This window comes from Crinia signifera, chromosome 3 (assembly GCF_055691185.1).
Source record: "Crinia signifera chromosome 3, ASM5569118v1, whole genome shotgun sequence".
In the NCBI taxonomy this organism is placed as follows: domain Eukaryota; kingdom Metazoa; phylum Chordata; class Amphibia; order Anura; family Myobatrachidae; genus Crinia; species Crinia signifera.
The window spans coordinates 205,808,407-205,827,776 of NC_139219.1; the positions used below are offsets into that span (position 1 = coordinate 205,808,407).

At 44.5% G+C, this 19,370-nt stretch overlaps 1 protein-coding gene across 1 annotated transcript in view; it reads left to right on the forward strand.

Moving 5' to 3' along the window:
• The first annotated feature begins 1,029 nt into the window (after positions 1-1,029).
• Positions 1,030-19,370, forward strand: part of BMP5 (bone morphogenetic protein 5) — a 171,356-nt gene continuing 153,015 nt past the window's right edge. Inside the window, exon 1 of the mRNA XM_083177318.1 lies at positions 1,030-2,071. Coding sequence (XP_083033444.1) covers positions 1,609-2,071 — 463 coding nt within the window. The 5' untranslated portion in view covers positions 1,030-1,608. The remainder of the gene's footprint in view (positions 2,072-19,370) is intronic.

Genomic DNA, 19,370 nt, shown 5'->3' on the forward strand with positions numbered 1-19,370 from the left:
CCCTGCACATTACCTTGCTGCTCTTCAGTCAGCTGTGATCCAGGCTGAGGCAACCAGGGCTACCTGGGGAAAACACCTGAGAAACCCTACAGCCAGATGTCCCGGAGCTCTGTCCCATAAACAGCGTGCACTGCCTGCACGAACCACAGAGTATCACAGTCATCTTGTGTATTGTATTGTGCCTGTGGATGGATTTACTGCGACATTACACTATTGTAAAACTCACAGCCAATTCCCCCTGCTGTTATATGACTGGAACATGTAAAGTCGGTTCAGACAAGGATATATTGGTAATACTGTAGGTGTATCATGCTGGCCACTATGCTGGACACATCAGGCCTGTGCATTGTAATGTATATACAATCGATGTTGCACAGCATGCTTGCACTGGTTATTTGTTACAGCCGATACTATGCTTTCCCCCAGCGACGTCCATACATGCTGGGCATAATCGCCCAGTGTGTATGGACCTAAGAAGATCCTGCAGAATGGCATTCTAATGACAGCTAAGCCGCCGGTATGGTCTGGGCACAGTACCTGCAGGGTAAAGGTGTACATGGGCCAGACCTACCCTTGGAAAGATTACAGATTGTCCTGATAGAATAACCACACAAGTCGCCAAGTCAAACATTTCTTTTATTATTCATATGGAAAATATAGTATTTCACTTGGCGGAAGGTGGGTGGGAGTTTTGGATACCTGTAAGCCCCCACGCCAGTCTCCCTACTTGTGTCCTTAAGTGTATATATTACTAATTCAGTCACCAGTTATGATGAATGCTGCACATGTTCTCCTATGGGGAGACTTGGATACACTATTTAGGAAAACATAAGGAAAAGGGAGAAAACCAAATGTCCAGACTATAGATGTAGTTCATCAGAATCACACATGTTCACATCCTAAGGGGTAAACTTCGGTTTGGTGATAAGAGTTCATAACGTGCAGCCCACAGTGCGTCGTATCAATGTACAAATGGGAGTAGGCTGAAGGGGTTAATGGTGCTTTGCCTTCCTAGGCTCAGATTACAATGAGAAGCCTCTTCTTTCCCAGCAGGGATTTGCTTACATTGGTCTTTAGATCTGACTAGAAGAGCGCTGTATATTTATGTAAGCACTACATGTAGGTGGCAATAACAGACACAGGCTCTACATGGACTTCCAATACTCTCTGGCTGCACACTGCAGACTACTCCATCTGTAAGCGTGTGTGCATCCACATGGTAAGGCTCTGAGCAGCGGTGCAGGGCGACTCTACAGCATAGCAGCCGGTCCTCCAAGCGACTTCAAGGTGTTGTTAGAGGAACTTGGTGAAAGTCAGTAGCACCCTCAGGAGAGTCAGGGACTTGTTACTGACTCACAAGGAATCATGCAGCCCAGCTTTGGATTCCTACCACCAGCAAGCAGACTACATAGCAGCACGGTGCTATAGGGACGCTGGACCTGCCTTGGACAGTAATCCTGGTGACATCTCCTGAACTTCCCACCAAAGATGTCCGATCTACGGATGACACTGATGTAAGCGGGCTGTCGTCTTTTTAACTTTTCAGAAGTCTACCCCACTTGTGTGAGATCGATAATACAGGGAGCAGTGAGTGTCAGCTCCTGAGACATGGAACTCCTCAGGGTGATAGCAGCCTTGCTCAGTAGCTGCTTCTGCCTAGTGATGGGCTTGGGGGAAAACCATGTCCATTCCAGCTTTATATACAGGAGACTACGAAACCACGAACGAAAAGAAATCCAAAGGGAGATCCTGTCCATTTTGGGCTTACCGCACAGACCCAGGCCCTTCTCACCTGGGAAGCAGGCGTCCTCTGCCCCCCTCTTCATGCTGGACCTGTATAACGTGATGGCTAATGAAGAGGCGCACGACATGCTGGGCTACTCCTTAAGTGGATCTATGATCGAGAGCAGGGGAGTGAGGAGAGGGTACCCAGCGGTAGCTAACGGCTACTCCCGCAAAGCGCAGTCTTACCGCACAGCCCCACTGACCACCCAGAGTCCGCCTATAGCCAGCCTGCATGACAGCAACTTTCTCAATGACGCGGACATGGTCATGAGCTTCGTCAACCTTGGTAAGTTTTACTCATGGTCCATTCAGTAAATGTGAATGTAATGCGATTGTAATGCGATTATTGGATACCTTTCACGATCCGATCTCAGAATTCGTACCTTAATAAAACACGACTTCATTCAAAGCATGGAACACATTTACTTAATCTATGTAATGTTCTTTGCGATGTGTATTTATGTCTTGAAGAGTTATTTAAGTCTTTCCAGCCCAAAAGTTGGAAAAGAATTGGGTTCGCTAAAAGGGATGGTGGTCCTGCGAAGTATCATTGCTTGACAGTTACTTCGATTTCCTAAATAGAGCCTCCCAAAGCTTCTCTAGAGCTCGCATAATACATCATATACATCTGAGATCTGGGAGATACAGCCTAGCTGCACTTGTAAAATATCTGCACACAACCTTCATTTATTATCGGATAGATTATGTTCATTATCTTGCCAAATCATCAGAAATCCAATTGATCAAATCTTCCCAAATTAGTTCTGCAGCAGAAGAGAAGACATCTGACAGGTCACATCTTGTACTGATCAGGGCTGCTTTGTGGTTTATGTTGAATTCTTAACAGAAACATGATGTAACATACAAGCTCACCATATGGTAAAGTCACTGAACATTGTTCTTTCTTATTAATTGCTCAGTGGCTTTTGTGAAACAAGTGTACAGACGGTGCATTGTCCTAGGGGGATCACTTGCCCACGATCGTGCGTTGGATACTGGCTCCATAATTGGAGTAAGCCAGGCTGAGAGTAATTGGGATGGATTTGCTCGCGTTCCTATTCTATAAACTCGGTTTGTGTAGCACAATTAGGACAGGAATAAACAGAAGCCGTATTTAGATTAGCATGGGGTGCTGCCAAATGTGGACATGAAGCTAAAAAACAAATAAACTTTGGTGTTGGGAGAATTCATCCATGCTCTTCTGCAGTTACCAGCAACCTAGAAGGGGAATGAAGGCATCCATAGGTTCTTCCAAATGAGATTGAATGGGTTGTGCTTCTAGATCAGACGTCGGTAGCCATTGCTACTACTATAACAATACGCAGGGGCCTTAGATAACCCGTGGAACTATTTAGCTTTACGCAGGCCCTAACAGCCCCCGGCCCTTGTGTCCTGCTGGGACTTACAGTTCTACAAAAGCCAAGAAAGACATCAGTTGCGTGGTTCTGCATACGCCATATTTCTTTTGTAAGTCAACATCATGAAACTCTAAATCATTTATTTTAAACATATGCTAAAGCCCTTAACCCTTTGAGTACCAACATCTCTGTGAGAGATCTTCAAAATATCCACTAAAAACACCGGCGTCACTCACATTTGTTATATCAATTCAAATAAAAAAGTAATGCAAAAAAAGATTATATTTCCTATATAAGGTAAACATCACAGGTGATTCTGATGAATAAATATGTTTGCTTGGCAATTTTTACACCTATTTTGACAAATCCACTTGGCACTCAAAGGGTTAAATAGAGGCCAAAGGATGACGTCGAAGTATTTATTCTCTCTATTGTACACTTACTATAGTTAATTAAACGCGTGGTTCCTAATTAGTTATTTCTTGAACGCCACCAACTTTTTAAGACGGTGAAGAAATTAAAATAATTATTTTCTGGTCCCCTTTAAAGTAATAGAAAAAAACCGCAGCGTGTTATGTTTATTTGATTTTATTTGAACCTAATGTAAGGTTGGTATATGAGAAGTACAAAGAATCCAGTTTCAGTAGTCACTACAAGCAGCGTCTCAGCATGGGGCTCACAGACTGTACTCTACTCAGGAAAACAACAGGGACGTTGGAGTAAATGGGAACTACACAGATCCTAGTTTCGGTGTGATTCAGGAAGGAAATGATTAGAAAAGCATCGTGCACCCGAACAAGCGTGTACTGGGCAAAGCATTGACAAAGCAATTCTGTGCTAATAATATTATGACATAAGACAACACAGATTTCATGAAACTTAAACAGAACCAGATATTCTGAACAAAAGCTGCAATTGTATTCCGATTTTTTTCATAAACCTCCCAGTCAAAATCATGTTTGAACTTCTCACCTCTAAAAAACACATTAACTGAGCCTATGATTCTAATAAAACTAGCCCACTTTAGGCTGAGCAGACACAACTGAACATATTCATTGCTTGGATAAACAAATACGTGAGACTTTCAGGCTGAGGGAAGCCAGCTCGGTGGCTGAGATGATAATAATAAGGAACTAGAACCGTGGTGGTGGCTCCAACCTGGTCCTTTAGCTTAATAACATCTCCAGACAAAGGCTAAAGTATAAACATGATAGTTTTAGTTTATAATATAATAATATACATATAATATATGTAATCGGCATAATTAAAATATATTAAGTTTTGCAATCACACCCCAACCCCCCCACCCCCCCAATTAATTGCATCATATAATAACGTGCATCAATTAAATTGACCTAAGTATTTTCTCTGAGCCTTTATTACTTCTGTTTATTCGCTTATAAGGATAGTTCCAAATGTCAGCGGGGATTATTGGTTTGGAGTGGGTGCTCAGTTCCTGCGTGTAAGCGATCTTATGTCCCAGCGTAATTTGTGAGAAAAACAGAAGCTCGGTGTAGCCATAATGCAGAGAAATGTAAATCACAGGTAGCGAATAAGGACAAGTGATTCAGCATATGCTGGCTGGTGAGATTCTCTTATTGTGGAAGTTATTTCCACGGCGATCGTTTTAATATCAGCGGCTCTTCGGCTAGGAATTAGTGTAAATCCCTGGAATCGGTGTAAATAAAGGTTTCTCCTTAATATATGGTGTAACAATCGAACGACTGTGACCAATGTAACTAATGAGTACGTGGCTATGTTTTGTGCCATAAGGAACCTACACATGCACTGTATAAAAACAATGTAGATATGTGTGTGTTTATACATACATGTGTGTGTGTATGTGTATATATATATATATATATATATATATATATATATCTATATAGATATATAAAACTATATATATATACACACATATTATTTTTATATGTATATATGTGTGTGTACATATATATATATATATATATATATATATATATATATATATATATATATACACATATTCACATTTTTACTCCGCATTTATCCCTGAAATTACTCGGACTGTCCTCTGCTGTATCATTGCAATAGGATAGAGGTGGGTAATGTTTAATTCGTTCCTATCCATATACAGTAGGTACATACACAATAGCACAACACAACACAGTATGACAATAGTACAACTTTCACTGTAGTGTACTTTCCGTTTGTAATATGTTTCTGCCTATTTTTAACATGGATCCTACGCACAAGTTTATAGTTAAGTCTAAATCATTTATATATAATAATGCAATGGTCTTACAGTGTTAGTACAACTGTGTCTGCAGGTTCCTGACACAAACGGGTTAAAATCTCTGGCAATTAAACTGAGTTACTAAAACCCTTTAAAGGAGATCAAAAACGTGTTAAATTATAGATACGCCCCTAATAATAATAATGCTTTGTTACTCCGAGGGAATGAACTCATCTGAAATTCTCCTAAACTGCCTAAAGTGAGACCATAATCATGCGGCCCGGGAGGGAAAGGGTGCTGTGGATTAGGACAGGGGAGATGAAAGGCGGCACAGATCAGACCTAATTCCCCATCCCAGCATTTGCTGGATCTGACAATGTTACTGATTACGGCACAATCCAGGACGAGCGGGTGACAGCAGCAGGAAGGACATTGGGGGCGCCAGGGAGGGACCAGGGGACTTTCCATACCTTTCATTTAAACATTTTTATCTAATTTAGCGACCACCGCCCAGTCCTGAAGCTAAGTAGGCCACTCATTGGGGTCAGAGAGAGCGAATTCCTCCTCAGTCCCAAACCTTACATTGCTTTTCCCTTCAGGCTGACTCACGGCTAAATCGATTGGTTCCGGTTTTAATTTATACATCAAGGTTTGGATTAAGCTGTGAGCTTTAGGAAATGATGAGTTTATGCAGTGCCCGTCCTCAGGGAGTGTGCTGATCTGGCACTTTATAGAGGGTGCACTAGGCTTACTCCCCAGAGAGGGTGTACTGGGCTGACTCCCCCGAGAGGGTGTGCTGGGCTGACTCCCCGAGAGGGTGTGCTGGGCTGGCTTTCTAGAGGGTGTACTAGGCTGACTCCCCATAGCGGGTGTACTGGGCTGACTACCCCGAGAGGGTGTGCTGGGCTGACTCCCCCGAGAGGGTGTGCTGGGCTGGCTTTCTAGAGGGTGTACTAGGCTGACTCCCCATAGCGGGTGTACTGGGCTGACTATCCCGAGAGGGTGTGCTGGGCTGGCTTTCTAGAGGGTGTACTAGGCTGGCTCCTCATAGCGGGTGTACTGGGCTGACTCCCCCGAGAGGGTGTGCTGGGCTGGCACTTTATAGAGGGTGCACTAGGCTGAGACCCCAGAGAGGGTGTACTGGGCTGGCTTTCTAGAGGTTGTACTACGCTGACTCCCCATATCGGGTGTACTGGGCTGACTACCCCGATAGGGTTTGCTGGGCTGGCTCTCTAGAGGGTTTACTAGGCTGACTCCCCAGAGACGGTGCACTAGGCTGACTCCCCCGAGAGGGTGTGCTGGGCTGGCTTCCTAGAGGGTGCACTAGGCTGGCTCCCCATAGCGGGTGTACTTGGCTGACTCCCCCGAGAGGGTGTGCTGGGCTGGCTTCCTAGAGAGTGCACTAGGCTGACTCCCCAGAGACGGTGCACTAGGCTGACTCCCCAGAGAGTGTGTGCTGGGCTGACTCCCCAGAGAGGAGCTACTGGGCTGGCTTCCTAGAGAGGATGTGCTTGGCTGACTCCCCGGAGGTGGTGTGCTGTTCTGACTCCCCAGAGAGGGTGTGCTGGAATGGCTTCCTAGAGAGGATGTGCTTGGCTGACTCCCCAGAAAGGGTGTGTTCTGGCTCCCCAGAGAGGGTGTGCTGTTTTGACTCCCCAGAGAGGGTGTGCTGTTCTGACTCCCTAGCGAAGATATGCAGGGCTGGGTCCATGGAGAAGATGTATTTGGTTGACTCCCCAGAAAGGATGTGCTGGTCTGATTCCGCATGAAGGGTGTGCTGGACTGGCTCCCTTGAATGAATATGCTGGGCTGGCTCCTTAGGAAGGGTGTGCTTGCTTTCCAGGGGCTGACCTGGCTTACTGAGAAGGGTGCTGGCTCACTAGGTAGGGTGTGCTGGGCTGACTCTCCTGAGAGGGTGTTCTGGGCTGGCTCACCCGGAATGATTTCCCACACTGCTGTCCGGTCATTTGTTTTCTTGTTCTCTGCCATGTCCTTTGTTCTTTCTTTTTTCTGCAGTCCTTTCATTACCTGACAATTTTAATTGGCCAAAGGCAAGACATCTGTCCAGCAAGGTAAATGGATGGCCCTGTGCGTAGCTTTCATCCTCCTGTCCTAGAGGCTTCGGCCTCGTTGCTGTCTAACAATAAATGTATGCCGGCAGAAAGGGTAATGTCATGTCCAGAGTCCATGATGAAATAATGAATTTCTTTGCTTCAAATTCGTAGTGGAAAATGTCCTGTTTTCCTTATGTAGTGTAGAGTGGTAAATGTAACGGCAATTCATGTGTAGCTTAATTCTGCAAATAGATATGTATTCTTATACAATTACTAAACAATAGAGCTGATGTGCAATACACATAACGGTACAATCATAATAAATAAAGCCATTAGGAACTTATCTAGTAAAGTTGGTAATTGGTGGGAAGGTCTATAGGGGTGAGAAGTGTTACATAAGCGCTCTTTCCCTCCTCATCTTTCCTCCGCATCAGTAGCAGAAGTTTGTTCCAGTTGCCCGGAGGCAAGATATTTATTGGTGCCCCCCCTACACACACACACACACACACACACACACACAACCCAATATAACCTTATATAAAATATATATTTCTGTTCAGAAATATAGATAGATAACACACACACACACATATTTTTCAGAACTCAGCCGCAGAAGCAATATCTTTGGCTTTTAAATAACTGATTCAAACTTGCAGGGGAGGAGAGGTGCCCCCTTGGGAGCAGGAGCCCCGCGGCAGATGACTCCATTGCCTCCCAGAGTTCTGCCCCTGCTCCGCTTTTTGCTGTGGGTAATATATGACGGATTACTGCGATTGTGGTTTGGGTGTAGCGCTCCATACAATAAGGGACATCGGAAGCTCCACAGGTGGCGGCTGTAACACATCTCTTAACTTCAGTCCATTCAACAACACAAATGTTACATTTAGTTCACGGGCGCAACTTGCGCCCAGCAGCCGATTCCCACTGCGTGCTTTCTGCAGCCCCACCACGCACATACATCCAGTATTATATAATCTGTATAATAATAGCTGTAGCCGTGGGAAAGCTCCTTTCTGCTATTACTATAAGTGGCAGTGTGGGTGACTGCATCACACATGGGAAGAGATCAGAGGCAGACAAGAGATGCCATTGTTCTCCACCTATATTTATGAATGACTCACACTGCAGTCAAAGATTACATTTTATTGGTTATGGAGCAGGGTTTTCCCATTTTCTCCTAAATGAAACTCCAGGTCGGCTGGAAAAAAAAAAAAAAAAGATTTTCCTCTTACATGGTTCATAGCATGAAAGGATAGAGATTATCTCTGTAGCAGGTTTATGATGGGGTAGATCGGGGGCCACTTCTAATTGACAGGATACGGGTGATTGTTCCTGCGGGGGAGACAGGGGGGGGGGGGGGGGGGGGTACAGGGCTGCTCATCTATAGGGGGATACAGGGCTGCTCATCTTTCTGCCAGGATCATTTATTCGTCTGTAACTGACACTCATCTATGACAGAGGAGACACAATGAGCTTTCCCATTCCGTATACAGCTAAATATAGATGTGTGTCACGATTAGCCACATCTGTCATCACTAATATACTGTATCATGGCTGTCAGACTGGAGAAACACCTCCATTTGTATATATGCAGGACTAGCAGAAGCAGCTGTATATCTTACAACAAATCAATGAAATATACAGTTGCAAAATGTAACAGGTTGCACTGTATAACATAATGACAAAAGTGCTTGTTAGCAGCTTATCCAAACGTAGAATTGTGTAGTACTGTTAGGTGCCTGTTAGGTGTGAGACAGCAATGGGGAAACTGAGCACACAAAAGGGAACATTTACTAAAGATTCTAAAAATGAAAAGAGTGGATGTCGCCTATAGCAACCAATCGGGTATACAGTAGCTATCATTGTGCAGACACAGCACGGGGGAGGGTAAATGTGACTGCAATGATTTATTAGATTGTTCACCAATTGGATTGTGCAGATAAACAGTAATACAGTATGTATAGGATATCATATGCAATGGCAAAGAGAATAAACCATCGTTTAACCCCCTCACCAGTCGCACTGAATACGGGCCTTTGGATATTGATGCTTCTGAAAAGTTCTTTTAGGTACAATATCAGACTCTTTTGTAGCAAACTGATTATCCTGTATTTATCAGTCTTATGTGGAGAGTGATAAACAACCAACCAATCAGCTCCTGCCTGACATGTCACAGACTGTGTTTGCAAAATGTTAGACAGGAGCTGATTGGTTGGCTGTTTATCACTCTCCATGTTATCACTTTTGAAGCTTAGTGCATCTGGTCCATAGCGAGTGTGCAGAGGGATCTGAGTGATACTAGATTGCTCAGAACACAGCACTGCTCGCTCAGCACACACACAGCGATGTGCTGTGCGAGCTGTCAGTGCCAGTGTTTTCCGGTGAGAGAACACTGGCGATGATGATATCTATGGTCCCTGCTCATTCTTCATTCTACCGGCGATAGCGATGCACGAGGCTGTGCACTGCTATCGCTGGTCCCAACACACACAGCAATGTAGGGTCATTTTCTAAGCGATCTAGTCAGATCGCTTAGAAAATGGCTAAACATCACTATGGGGCCCATTTATCAAACCATATTTGCGGCTAAATCCCCGAAAACGTGCATTTTCGGGGTTTAGCCACAAATATTAAGTATCTCCTAAATGTATCAAAGGGGGACCGCAGCAGGGATCTCCGATCCCCGCCGGCCGCATGCCCCATGCGGCCGATCTCCGCCGGCCGCATCCCCCATAGTTTCTATGGGAGATGCGAAGCTTCTGCCCGATGTATCAACATCGGGCAGCCCGGCATCGCACCTCTGGGCTATCGCCATTCTGGTATGGCGATACCCCATTGTAGCCTATGGCTACACATCGCACTGCCCGAGCAGGGCAGTGTGGTAAGAGGGGTCGGCGGGGGTCAGCGAATAACCGCGCATGCGCTGACCTCCCGGCTTCCGGGTAAGGGCTTCACAGGAACGGGCTCCTATCGGAGTCCTGTCCCTGCACCCTTAAAAATGATACATTCCTCAGATATAATCGCATTTTACAATGCGATCCTGGGCGGTAATATTCCGCCCAGATCGCATTGTAAATGCGATCATGATAAATGGGCCCTTATGTGTGTAGGCCCCATAAGGGGGAAATTTACTAGGATGGTAGTTCTATTTCAAATGTGATGTTGCTATAGGCAACCAATCAGATAATATCTATTATATTCTAGACTTTGCTAAATAGTTAAGAAGTAGATTGTGATTTGATTTGAAATAGAACTCCCATCTAAGTAAATTTCCCCCCGAGTGTCTGTTTTTCTGTATCTATCTCTATTTTTTTCCATACCTGTATCAGTTTTAACCACTTCCGTGGTATTCCCTTCAATTTTCCCGGGCTCAACTGTGCTGCCGCATCAGGCTGTCCCGGAAAGTTCCAGCTATACTACCAGCAGGTAGGTGTGCTCCACTGGTGCCTCCAGCTGTGCACCACTGGCACACCACCTCCAGCAGCACCCGTCCGTTTCTCCCCTTCCTGTCGCTCCACCCCAGACCTCCACGCTCTCGCGATCGTATGCCGGAGCTCCCCTGTCGCTGCTCCCACCGCCATTAGCACTGCATCATTTACCAGGTAACAGGCCCCACTCGGGGAGGTTCGGGGTGGCTCGGGGGGACTCTGGGGCGCTCGGGAGTTGGAGCGCATGAGTCCCCCCGAGCCTCCCTGAACCTCCCCAAGCATGGCTTGCCAGGAGGGGGGAGTCGGGACTGGCTGCTGCCCTTGAGTGGTGAGTACTGCTAGGGCAGGATTAACCTGGTAGGTTTGTCTGGTCCGAGCAAATCCCACCACTCAAGGGGTTAATGGAGATGTGTTAAACCTTGGAGAGAGATAAAGTACAGTAGTTGGTAAAGCAACCAATCAGCTTTTGTTATTTTAAAGACTGTACTAGTAAAATAAACAAATGCTGATTGGTTGCCTTTGGCCCTCTCTACGCTAACTCTCTGCAAGGCTTGTTACATTTACGCCTAATTGGAAAAACATCATTAGGCTATTTGGACTGAAGCCAATGTTTCAATGTAGTTGTTGCAAAAAAGAAAAGGATCATAAAAAATCAATTGAGAAACTGTTTGAAAGAGTTATGTAGGCATCAATTAACTGTACTGTGCTCATCTCTTCTACCTACCAACACTCCAAAATTGCAAGCAGATGGATAGGAAGGCTGGAGAACAGCACGAAAGTCAGGACTGAGGCACTTGGAGTAAATGATGCTTTTAACGTCTTTTTAATGACTATGCCAGACTGGAAAGCTCAGTACAATACTTCTATCATTTCACAGGCAGAGCCGATATTTATCTTACTGCTTTGGTGTTGCAACATATTTTATGTTGAGTATTTGTATGGCAAAAATTAAATATAGAATTACATATAATGGGGAGTATATAATATCAACAAGAAAGAACAAACAAAAAAAGAGATACTGTCTTATGGTGTGTACACATGGTACAATTCAGCATACACTTTTGACTATATAGTTAAAATCGCATTGGGATCGCATGCAGATCGCAAGCAGATCGTACAGGTTTTTTAACTTTGCGATCCCATTGCGATCCCGATGCGCACTCCCACCCAGCACAAATCGAAGCCAGATAGACAGGGCTGCATTGACTATATATTACAGATCTTTACTATATAGTCAAAATTGTTGGTGTGTGTTCTGGCTTGCCTTGCGATTCGATCCCGATGCAATCAAATCATATCAGGATGGAATAGCACAGCCGTGTACCGTGTGTACACACCATAAGTTATCAAATTGTTATATTTTGCACATAAATAACTGGACTATAATTCAGCATTTTACATTTGTAATCTACTCTACCTAATTGTGATCTACGCAATCATATTTTATATTGATTATTTTGAATGGGAAATATGGCTTTTTCTTGGTGGCATATTGAAATAAATATGTTTTTACTGCAATAATCAAGGAACAATAGTCAAAAGTATTAGTAAGAAACAGAAATAGGTCAGTCCCATCATTTAATCAAAGAGTGTCCCAGAATAGAGGACTATGGCCCTTATTCAGATCTGATCGCAGTACACATTTGTTCTCAAAATGGGCAAAACCATGTGCACTGCAGGTGGGGCAGATGTAACATGTGCAGAGAGAGTTATATTTGAGTGAGTTATTTTGTTTCTGTGCAGGGTAAATACTGGCTGCTTTATTTTTACACTGTGATTTTGATTTCAGTGTCAACACACCCCACCCAAATTTAAGTGTCTCTGCACATGTTACATCTGCCCCACCTGCAGTGCATATGGTTTTGCCCATTTTGAGAACAAATTTGTACTGCGATCAGATCTGAATAATGGCCTATATAACATCCTATTTATTTATATTAGAAAGGATAGGACTATCAATTTATTTTCAAATGTGTGTATATTTTAAGCACAGGATGCCTTAAGGTGTTTCAACAATTTGTCATTGATTTCCCTTATTGCCCAAACTGGTAGATCCCATGTAAGTCCAATTTACGTTCCAGCAATTATTCCATTTAGTTTAATTGAATCTATAAGTACACAGACAGTATTTGCTTTAATTAGCAGTCCACTACATTGTTTCTAATACAGATGTGCAACACACTTCACATTTTACATGTACATTCTTTAGTTCTGAATGCTGTTTGTACAGTATAGATTGTCTGGTCAAGATCCCACTCACCAACCCAAAAAATAAAAATAATAATAATAATAAAAAAAAAATGTTTTCTTGCCTAAAGCTGGGTACACACAGGAACAATGTCGGCATGATATGTCATTTTCGGAAGTAGCGCAAGGATATATCAGCTAGATCATCTTGCGCGAGCCCGCGGTCGCTAGTGACATGTGCTGCACATCAAACGTTATGATTACGCCAGCAACTGCGGACATATATAATGAAGGAAGGAGTGATATGTTACTACATCCTTCATTACATCACTCAATGTGTACCCAGTTTCTGATATGTTGGGACTCCGGTCCAGTATGTTGGCTGAGTACATTTCACTCCAGTGTACCAAACTTAAGGTCCGCTACACATCAGAATGACAGTCAATTATACCGATGGTCTGACAGATATCCCATACACACTGCACAATGTAATGAAGGGTGGAACCATAACTCAATCTGTCCTTTATGACACTGGTCATCTATTAACATGTTGTACAGCTGACGATGTTCAATGCGACTCATGGACGTGAGCAATTGTGTGTACACACTAAATGATGTAGAATTATTTGTCATAAGTACGTTGCCTTGACATTAATCTTGCCTAATCCCTCTCCTTTAAATCACTCATTCAACAACTCTCACAGGGTGCCCGGATGAAGGTCTGACAGTGGGGATCCTGACAGTCAGTATCCTGACGTCGGGATCCAGACTGCCAGTGCTCCAACAGGGGGGATCTCGACACACTATTCTCCCTTGTAGGGGTCCACGACCCCCATAGAGGGAGAATATAACCTGTGGCAAGCGCAGCGAGCCACCGGGCCCGCAATGTGTGCAGGGAACTCGCAAGAGGCTTCTTTGTGCTCGCCCCCTATCGGAGCCTGGAAGTCGGGATCCCGACATTGGGATACTGACTTTTGGGATCCCCACTGTTGGAGCCGTATACCCTACCTCTCCCACAGACTTGTCATTTTAAACTCTAAAATACAGATGGAGCAGCTCTCAATGGAGTGTAAGGGAGGGGTGTACTAAGGTAATAATGCAGTAAAACCCCCATTTTGGGGGGTTTTACTGCATTTTCAAATGTACTAAAACCCGACTGCTACGTCTTCGCCGTCCAGGGTATCGCCACCTTTGAGTGGCAATACCCTATATCGACGACCCCCCTCCCTCTGGCTTTCCTTCCTTTGGGTCCTCCTGGACCTGGAAGGTAAACTCCTCCTCCCCCTACAACGCAGCCGGATGTCCTTCCGGCTGCAGGGGAAGGAGAAGGCGCTGGAGAAAGCCTGCTTAGGCTTCCCAGTGTGAGGGGAGGAGGAGGCGCCCGAGGAGGTGCCAGAGACTTTCCGCACACCACATCACCGGTTGTGCGGGGGGCCTTCGTCACCGCATTGCAATGCTAGTCGCATATGTTAATACTTATGCACTAGCATCGCTGCTGTGGGGTGGCGAATGGAGGCAATGTATTTTAATGCATCACGTCCAAAATGATTGCCACTTTAAAAAAACTGGAGATTTCTTACCAAATCTCTAATTTTCTGATTCTCTCATCCTATTACATTTCACCCTGTAGATCTAATGCCTGGAAACCTTCTGCATGGGTGGGAAGGAATTGCATCTAGATTCCTATTGCAGTCAATGAAGGAAAAACTCTTTGCAATTTGATTCCACATATGTGTACCCTGATTGTTCACAAATCTAGATGTCCATTATACTGTAACAGCTCTACAGAAACCATTTACAATGTTATTGATCAGCATTAGGATCACAGCACCTCCTGCAGTCAAACTATGTAGCTAAAGTAATATGGTGATTGCTACATGGCCAAAGATTTGTTCACCTGTTTCTAGAAAAAAAAAAAGAAATGGGAGAAAAACATTTCTGCCACAATTTCAAAGCAAAGTACTTATTGAAAACAGCTGCTTTGACTTAAAACATGTCATAAAAATTTGAGGACAAAATGAAACATTTTGGTACTTTCACTACTTCACTAGTTATTTGATATTGTGAGGGTTGAGTTATGTGAACTTTGTAAAACCTAAGATTTTATTTTTGTAGTATGTTTTTCATGCTAGAAATGTAATTTTAGATCCGTTTTTATTCAGGGCATACACAAGAATTGTGCTCTGTTTGTGTGTTAATGTGAATTAAGTTGTTTAGCATTTATCACTTGATAGCCCAGTGCTTTACTATGTCACAGGCTGAATGCATGCACATAATACAAGCATTTTACTAAGATTCAAGACAACACTTCTCAGAGATTCAAAGGGGCTATGGGCTTATTTGCAGATAATGTTTTTTAGGCTTACTATATTCTCAGGTCTGCAGATTTGACTGCATGAATTAAATGTATTTTTACGTTAATATTCCAATCTGAGCAAAAACTTTAGGTCGGTTAGCTGATGTTTTTCTCGCAGCTTTGATTTCTCCAAGTCTATAGGTGCATACACACTGGGCAATATAATGAACATCATCGCATTTTGGCCCTTCTGAGAGATATCATTCATAATATTGGTCAGTTTTTACTCCAAACGATGAACGATACGTGCTCACAGGCTTTATTGTTTATTGATGTGCTCAGGAAATCTTATTGTAATCAGGGCTGGTGGAAGGCTTCTTAGCACCCTCGTCAAAACTAGTGTGATTCACACAAATACCAATACTCACTTTCCAGCCTCTCAAGTGAAAGTGTAGATCTGGTGTCTTTGAAGTTCCACAACCACCACCTCCTGCCGAGACCAGTCACTACCATGTGAGGGGATGTGTAATGAGGACTGCAGGAGAAATCATTTGATGGTCCCCGACGCCTGAATGATTTCACCTGCCTTCCCAAATAAAAGTCAGTGGAGAATGAAGATGTCAGCTCCTGCTCCGTCACACTTCTTCCCACCCACATTGTAATGGGAACGCCAAGCTTTTTCATTGGAACACCCATGAGCCGTTGGGCGCTCCCATGGGCAACACCTGTCCTTGCCGTCTGCCCCAGCCCATCCCAGGCCTGCCCACTCCCTGCAAATGGCATGGTGACTATGCAAGTCGCCAAAGCCGTTTGCAAAGGGGACCTACACATGTGCATAAAAGGCCATGCACAGTCCCCCATCCTTTGGAACAGGACCAAATTCGACCCATTCCGAGGGAATTAGAATCACCCCGATAGATAGATAGATAGATAGATAGATAGATATAATGACAGTATACTTTTATTTTATTATTAAAATTTACCACAAACCTCTCTGGTAGGGTTGAAGGTAAGCCAGCCAGGTAGACACAGGAGAAGAAGCCACCCACAAACTTTAAGGTGGCAGTAGGTCCTCTCTCTCGTTACCCACACAGTCAAGTGATTCTCATCTCACCACTCCCTACCATGTGCGGCACTGTGATCCTGAGATCTGCACAGCGCACAGACCTGGCAGTTCGCCGATCTTACTGTCAGCATCAGGTGCAGGCTGTAAGTTGCCAGTGGAGACATGCGGAACAAGGGTGCGGGTGTGAGTGCGGCTCTTTTTGGTGTCACCCCACTGTAGGATGGGCCACACCCCCCTAGTGATGCCGCTGTAAGGGAGTTCAAGGGAAATCAGATGTGATACATATCAGTTGGTAAAAAGCACCCACATTGTGCACCTGACAGCTGTGCATATGATTAATCGGTACTTATGTAATATCTGGGCTCCCGTTTTTCTTATGAGACCGCGTCCCCTCGCGGGACTCGCTGCGCTCGCCACGCTTCGGGCACGGTGGCTCGCTGCGCTCGCCACACTATATAAAATCAACTCCATGCGTAGTTGGATAGTAGGGGTATGAAAAAATGGGGTGCATTTAACATGGGAGCCCAGATAATACATAAGTACCGATTAATCTTATGTGCAGGACGTTCAATCTCCATACAATGACACTAATATATCTAAACCCATCTAGTTATTAATCCTTCCAAACAAACCAATGCTACTTCCACTCTTTTGCTCTGTTTTCATTTAATGTAATAACTGTAACTCTTAGTAAATGCAGGTAAGCGCACAATGTAACTCTGTTTCAGAAATGTGTCCTGTTCTTTAGATTAGGCACAGCAGGACATTGCTTTCCACTGCACACTAAGCAGCATAAATGTCATTTCAATGCCTCTGTGCTTATGCAGCTTCCCAATCCATTTCCTTCAAGTTTTGTTCTATGTACTCCATATTTGGTCAGGCATTCAAGGCTGCTACTTCGTTTACTCAGTTTTATAAAATGATACATAAAAAGAATCCATACATGTTGACATCTACTGCCACCCTGGTCTTATTTCACTATGAAGCTGTATTCTGATGGCCATGATCTCTACTCTATCATAGCTGCTATCTTACATCACTAAGTGGGGCATCACAATCAAACTTCTTCCCACTCATACCTTTCTGCCTTACATTGTATCAGTGCTAGTTGCTGTGAAGATACTGCATTTATCTGTTCCTTAGCACCTTGTCAAAGCTGTTTATAGCGAGCACTGTGCCCCATTACTGCGGGAGTCCAAGATTGCACTGGGAAGGCATCAAAGCAAAGATAAATCAATACCTTGAGTGGAGGGGGCACAAATTAGCACCGCGACCCCTGTTTTTGTGACTTTGGGGGTGTGATCATCAGCTACCCCAATTGTACCCCCAGCCACAGGACACTGCGACCCATGGTTGGGACAGCGGGACTGTAATAGGAACAGTTGGGGGGGGGGGGGGGGTATGATTCTGCTGCATCACTGGGCTGCTGCTGGTTCCTATTTAATCTAAATCTCTGTACACATGTTTCACCTGCCCACCTGAATTGCAACATGGTATTGACCAATGACTTGCTTTTTTTATTTTACTTACAGACATGAATCAGGCCCAGTGAGAGATGACTATACTGTAGCTTCTTTTAGTGGTGTCTCTACGGGGATACGCATGTTGTAAGATGCACTCAGGTGTAATCTTCTGAGGGCTGACACCAGAATTTACTCGGTGACATGAGTTGGCTGCTGTACTGTAACAATATGTGCAGCACATTGCTCCTGTCATTGTAGGAGCCGGTACTACTGCAATCGACACAGAAACCAGGGGGGAGCCAGCATCTCCTGGACTCACAGAGCATTAGCAGATTTATCACAAGGCAATCAAAGTGGCTTATTAGGGCCTCGCTAGTCCCTGTCACACTGACTGAGGGGTGTAGTAATGGGTATTATAAGGGATGAGGGACCTGCTAACCTGTTACAATCAGTAAGAATCTGGGGGGGCACTCATATAATGTAGCCAACACTAACGCGTTTTGGGTGTAACAATGAGTATTATAAAGGTATTAGTATCCCCTACAGACTCTGCTGTGACTTGAAGGCGCTGCTACCAGGTCCTGCAGATACTTGAACTTTCTGAACACTCGTAGCCCCTATTGAAAATGTCCCTCCCAAAATGGCCACTGCCTCATAGGGAAGGATTTGTTAATGGGAGCAGGACCAAAAGACCCGGTGGGGATGGCCAGACAGTGGCAGCGGCCCTGATAATGATGAGAAGAACCCCTATGGCAGACCCGTGACTGGGGACTGAAGAGCAGATGCCATGAGGGGAGTGGGGGCTGAAATTTTCTGAGTGGGGGTGCCGGGTTTCTAGTAGCTCCACTGGTATGGGTGCCTATGTTATGTATCAGTGCCCCCCTCACACTGATCAGCACATCCCCCATCCATTATCAGCAGGTCCCTGAACCCTTGTAATACCCAATTATAGCACCCCTCAGTCAGTTACTGTATTGATTCTATTTTTGTGCCTTTAGTGCAACTCCATTATAAATTCCTTCCCCTCCTCACTGATTGTGGCATACACTAGCGCACCCGGATCCAGCACTTCCAGGCAACACTTTACATGCTACCCTCTATTACTCAAAAGCAGCAACCATTTTTGGAGGGACATTTTCAGCAGATTTTATGTGGATGGGCAGGTCGCATGAAATATGTAAAGATCCTGTGGTGACGGCTCTTCCAAGCCACTACTTGGGCTGCAGTGACATTGTTATGCCACTGAGTCTACCACAGTGTCAGTATATATAAGCTGACATCTTACAGTAGCCGGCTAGAGGTGAGTGATGTCTGCATTGTTTGGCCAGACAGCACAGTGGCGGTGCAGATAATGGATTCCTTTTTTATTTAATAAATCCAGTACTAACCTCTACCTGCCGTGCACTGAGATTGATTGGACCATAGGTCGTGACATGCAGGACAGCCTGTCTGTTCATTAGCATGTAGGGTCACATAATAGGGGAAACGGTCATCTGTCAGACCAGACTTAGGTCGACA